Source organism: Propithecus coquereli, unplaced genomic scaffold (genome assembly GCF_000956105.1).
Source record: "Propithecus coquereli isolate 6110/MARCELLA unplaced genomic scaffold, Pcoq_1.0 Scaffold111, whole genome shotgun sequence".
Classification (NCBI taxonomy): Eukaryota; Metazoa; Chordata; class Mammalia; order Primates; family Indriidae; genus Propithecus; species Propithecus coquereli.
Window position 1 is genome coordinate 1,517,354 of NW_012135081.1, and position 6,007 is coordinate 1,523,360.

A 6,007-nucleotide genomic window follows, 5' to 3' on the forward strand; every position below is an offset into this window, starting at 1 on the left:
GGCTGGTCTTGAACTCCTGACCTTGAGTGATCCTCCCGCCTCGGCCTCCCAGAGTGCTAGGATTACAGGCGTGAGCCACCATGCCTGGCCTCAATAGGGATTCTTTTTAAAAACATGGGTACAATATCATCACACTTATGAAAAGAAAAATTTCTTGAACATCATCGAATACCCAGTCACTTCATATTTTCCTGATTTACTTTTTTTTTTTCTTTTTAAAAATCCAGCACTTCTTAGTCTACCTTTGTATTTTTTCTTTTGCTGGTATATTTGTTGGTGAAATAATCGTGTTATTTATCTTACAGATTTTCTCAGAGTATATGTTTTCCCAGCTTTATTGTTGGGTATAGTATAAGGTGATCCTCTGTCCCCTGTATTTTGTGGAAATTGGTAGCTATATATAGAGGCTTGATCAGATTTGGGTTTGATTTCAGGGCAACAGAGGGAGGAAATAAAAGCTATCGGGTATGATCATTGACTAAAATCTGAATTCATTAAAGATTACAAAATGATGCTATTTCTCTGCTGTCTGTTTTCCATTTATTAGAAGTTTGCCCTCATCTTCATTACCTTGAGGTACAGGTCATATGTGAAATGCATGTTAAATGCTTGGTTCTAGCTTTTGTTATTATATTAGTTTTTTAAAATATTGTGTTGATTTCCTAGCAACTTTCAAAAATGACCTTTCAGTTTTTGGTTTGAATATTTAAATATATTTGGTTTATTTATTTTTTGTCCTTGTTGATGTCAGCTTCTTTGGGATAAATCCTGAGACCTTCTGTTATAGCCCTAGTAATCTTCAGTAGTTTCCTTGCTATGTTACGTGAACGCACTAATGCATATCCTGTTAAAGGCTTGGGGTCAGCTAGTTCTCTAGAATCCTCAGGTTATTTTATGGGGAAATGGTATTTTGTGCACCACTGGCTGGGGACAAGGAGTGCTTATGGCTTACTGGTTTCATTATTATTTATAAGCTTTTCATTAGACTGAGCTAAGAAATATGTATCTAGTTTCTGTTTTTTAAGACAATATATCTTGAGTTTGTACTGATGTTTCCAATTTAAAATTTGGGTTTCGGCCGGGTGCGGTGGCTCACACCTGTAATCCTAGCACTCTGGGAGGCCAAGGCGGGTGGATTGTTTGAGCTCAGGAGTTCGAAACCTGCCTGAGCAAGAGCGAGATGCTGTCTCTACTAAAAATGGAAAGAAATTAATCGGACAACTAAAAATATATAGAAAAAATTAGCCGGGCATGGTAGTGCATGCCTGTAGTCCCAGCTACTCGGGAGGCTGAGGCAGAAGCATTGCTTGAGCCCAGGAGTTTGAAGTTGCTGTGAGCGAGGATGACACCACGGCACTCTAGCCCAGGCAACACAGTGAGACTCTGTCTCAAAAAAATAAATAAATAAAATAAAATAAAATAAATAATAGGGTTTCATGGTTTTTATTTCCTCACTCTCAAATCTGTCTCCTTTCTCCCATGTGAAAATCTTGGATCTCAGTAACTCCAGTGTAATTACTGATTTGCTCTTTCTCATAATTACACACAAAAATATTGGAATAACAGTACCAATAACCATATAGTTTTGAAAGCAGTTTAAGAATTTTATTTTCATACTTTGTGCCTTTGGATTTGTTCCTAAGGGACATACACAATAGTTGATTTTTATTATGGGTCAAAATCACTGTTACGTTATTTTATGTTAATTGGATGCACATTTAAGTTCCTTTTGCTTTTAGCTTTTACAAATTTATTTATTTCGATTGATTGATTGATTGATTGACTGACAGCTTGTTGCTCAGGCTAGAGTTTAGTGGCCCAATCACAGCTCGCTACAGCCTCAAACTCCTGGGCTCAAGCAATCCTCCTTCTCTAGCCTCCTGAGTAACTAGAACTACACATGTCGCCGTGCCTGGCTAATTTTTCTATTTTTTGTAGGGACAGGGTCTCACTATGTTGCTCAGGCTGGTCTCTAACTCCTGGGCTCAAGTGATCATCCTGCCTCAGCCTCCCAAAGTGCTAGGATTTATAGGCATGAGCCTCCGTTCCTGGTCAATTTTTAAAATTTTATTTTAAATCTGTGTATGAGTTAAAAGTAAAATATCTAAAATTCAGAACATTACACACTCATATATATGTATATCATATCGTCATCTTACTTAGACTAACAATAACTTGCTGTACCTACTTTTCTGGTTTTTTGCCTTGCCTGTTTTTGTTTTTTTTAACTTGACAATATATCTTGCAGATCACTCTCTAATAGTATTGAAAACACTTCTTTTATTTTTTATATCCATATAACACTCAATTGTGTGAATGTACCATAGTGTGTTCATAGCTAATGGACCGTTGAGGGGGATTCCCCTTCTTTTTCAGTTAGTGAATATCCATGTGCATGTATCTTTCCCCAGGTTTATTAAGGTATAATTGACAAATAGAAATTGCGTATATTTACAATTCACAACTTTGTTTCAACATATGCATGTATCGTGAAATGATTAAATCAAGCTAATTAACGCGCACGTGTTTTTTTTGGTAGTGAGGACATTTGAGATCTACTCAGCAAGTATACAGTACGTTATTATTGATTTTAGTCACCCTACTGTACAGTAGATCTCCAGAATTTATTTCTCCTGTGTAACTAAAACTTTATACCATTTGACCAACATCTCCTCATCCCCCCGCTCCGCCCCCGTGCCCCCACTCCCAGCCTCTGGCAACTAATAATACCATTCTACTCTCTCTTTCTATGAGTTAACTATTTTTAGATTCCACATACAAGTGAGATCATGCAGTATGTGTCTTTATACTCCTGGCTTATTTCACTTAGTATAATATCCTCCAGGTTCATCATCCATGTTGCCACAAATGAAAGGATTTTCTTTAAGGCTGAATAACATTCTTGCGTGTGTGTGCGCGCGCGCGTGCGCTCCTGTGCGTGTGCATGTACGTATGCTACATTTTCTTTATCCATTCATTTGTTGATGGATACTTAGGTTGTTTCCATATCTTGGCTATTGTGGATAATGCTGCAGTGAACACAGTAGATATCTATTGAACATACTGATTTTATTTCCTTCGTATGTATACCTAGTAGTGGGATTGCTGGATCATATGGTAGCTCTGTTAAATTTTTGAGAAAACGTAATGTACTGTTGTCTGTAATGGCTGTACCAATTTACATTCCCACCAACGTGTGCAAGTATTCCATTTTCTCCACATCCTCTCTAATACTTATTGCTTGTCTTTTTGCTAATAGCCATTTTAACAGATGTGAGATGATAATCTTTAATTTGCATTTCTCTGATTAGTGATTTTGAGCATTTTTACAATATACCTGATTTTTAATTGCATTCCTCTTATGAGTAAAGTTTAGCATCTATTTCATACACTTAAGAGCCATTTGCTTTTCTTTGTTCTATGAACTCTGTTCATTTTTCTAACCCATTTTTCTGTCGGATTTTTGAGCCTTTTCATGTCTAGTTTTACAATTTATATACCATATTAGGGACATTAGCACCCATGTCTGATGTGTTGCAGTTAGTTTTACTATTTTGGCTGGCTTTACTTTGTTTATTGTGGTTTTTGCCAGGCAAACATTTTCATTATTAATTAAAACTGTCATTTCCTTTTCTTTTGCTCCTACAATAGACGGAAATAGTATAGTCATGTAAAATATAATAAAATGTAAATTAAATATATTTGTAAAATATACACTCAGTCCTTTGTTATGTGTTTCTTTTGCTTCTAGGCAAGGATAAAAGCCATCAATACATTTTTTGCTAAGAATGGTTATCGATTAATGGATTCTAGTATGTATAGTCAGCCCATTCATACACAAGCACAGTATGCCTCACCAGTCTTTATGCAGCGTGTATGTAATCCCCATCAACAGAACTCGTTCTACAGGATTGTGCCTCAGACTTGGTCTCCAAATCCTGCACCTTACTTTGAAACACCACTGGTAAGTGAGATCCTTATAGAACAATAAAATATGAAATAATAAAATTTTTAATTCAAGCTAAAATTTTAAAAAATCAGCTGGAGTAGTTCATTTGTTTGGTGTTGATATTGGTTACTTTTTGACTTTTAAATAGTAATATGGATATCGTATCCTCTATACTAAATATATGCATGTGACTAAGGATTGAGCTATTAGTTCCTATAATTTTATTCCATTAAATTTACTGAGTGAATTGAAAGAAGAGACTAGATAAGTCTTGCATGGTTTTGGATGACTTTTAGTGTTGTGAAATATTGTCAGAGAGGAATGTTCTTCAATAAGTAATAAACTAGTGATTCATTGTTCCTAAATCTAGTGAATTTAGGTACTTCAAGTGAATATTTCAAAAGTGGGTCATTAAAATATTTTAAAGGTATTTTTGGCTTGTAAAAAATTGATGTTAGGTTAGCTCATTCGGGTCCTTATGACCCTCATACCAGATTTTGCCTTTACCATTAATATTATTTAAATGTTAAAATTTTCTTGTAGGCTCCCTTTCCCAATGGTAGTTTTATGAATGGCTTTAATTCACCAGGATCTTATAAAACAAATGCTGCTGCTATGAATATGGGTCGACCATTCCAAAAAAATCGGTAAGATAAAAATCACAGCTGGAGTTTATTTTAAACAATTCCCAGTGGTTGTTGAGGACTTACTGTGTTATTTATTAGCAATGCTTGTTGGCAGGCTCAATAAAAAGTTTGGTTTGTTTTATAAAAAGAATGTGGACAGTTCAGTAATTCAACCTAGAATTCGTAAATCCACTTTGTGTAAAAAGCACATTGGACTGAGATTTTTTTTTTTTTTTTTAAGAGATGGGATCTTGCCCTGTTACCAGGCTAGAGTGCAGTAGCACATTCTCATAGCTCAGTGCAGCCTCCAATTGCTGGTCTCAAGTGATCATCCCACCTAGCCTCCCAAGTAGCTGGAACTACAACTGTGCAGTACCATGCCTGGCTAATTTTTAAATTTTTTGTAGAGACAGGATCCCACTATGTTGCCCAAGCTGCTCTGAAACTCCTGGACTCAAGCAATCCTCCTGCCTCAGTCTCTGAAAGCTCTGGGATTACAGGCATGAGCCACCATGGCTGACTTTGGGTTGTTTTTTTTAATAATAAAGAAAAGAGAAACAATATTTTATGGTAGCAGTCTTTGACATAAAATCTGATGTCTAATTGCCATTAAGTGTGTTAAATGGGTAACATTTTGGAGAATGAGAGTTCTTTGAGGATAGAAATGTTGTTAACTGATTTGAATTGAGATGTATGTTATTTGAGATTTTAAAGAATTGACTTTTGGCTGGGCGAGGTGGCTCACGCATGTAATCCTAGCACTCTGGGAGGCCAAGGCTTGATCTCCTGAGGTCGGCAGTTTGAGACCCCCTCTCTACTAAAAATAGAAAAATTAGTGGGACATGGTGGCACACCTGTAATCCCAGCCACTCAGGAGGCTGAGGCAGGAGAATCACTTGAGCCCAGTAGTGTGAGGTTACTATGAGCTAGGCTGACGCCACACCACTCTAGCCCAGGTGACAGAGTGAGACTCCATCTCAAAAAAACAAAACAAAAATAATTGACTTTTGAAATGACTTCTATGAACTATAGTGTACAACAGACAATAGCTAACATTTATTGAGCATTTAATGTCTCAAGCTCTGTTCCTAGACTTTACATGTTTTATCAGTTAATTTTGAGAATCCTGTAAGATAGGTATACTTATATGTCTATTTTATAGATGAGGAAATTGAGACATAAAAGGTTATAAATATTACAACCAAAATTTGACTGAGGCAGTTTGACTCCAAAGCTAGCACTTAAAGCATAATGTTCATAGTAAATCATTGGAAACTGCTGACATGGTAGTTCACACCTGTAATCCTAGAACTTAGCATTTGGGAGGCCACAGCAGGACGATTGCTTGAGGCCAGAAGTGCAAGAACAGCCTGAGCAACATAGTGAGACCTCAACTGTACAAAAAAATTTTTTTTTTTTTTTTTTTTTTTTT

The 6,007-nt window shown here is 36.3% G+C and overlaps 1 protein-coding gene across 2 annotated transcripts in view; it reads left to right on the forward strand.

Annotated features, from left to right (window-relative positions):
• Positions 1-6,007, forward strand: part of LARP4 (La ribonucleoprotein domain family, member 4) — a 62,802-nt gene that overhangs the window by 37,713 nt on the left and 19,082 nt on the right. The window contains exons 9-10 of one of the 2 annotated variants that reach the window (XM_012654367.1): positions 3,752-3,964; positions 4,493-4,596. In XM_012654367.1, coding sequence (XP_012509821.1) covers positions 3,752-3,964; positions 4,493-4,596 — 317 coding nt within the window. The remainder of the gene's footprint in view (positions 1-3,751; positions 3,965-4,492; positions 4,597-6,007) is intronic. The other variant, XM_012654378.1, reaches the window with a different exon arrangement.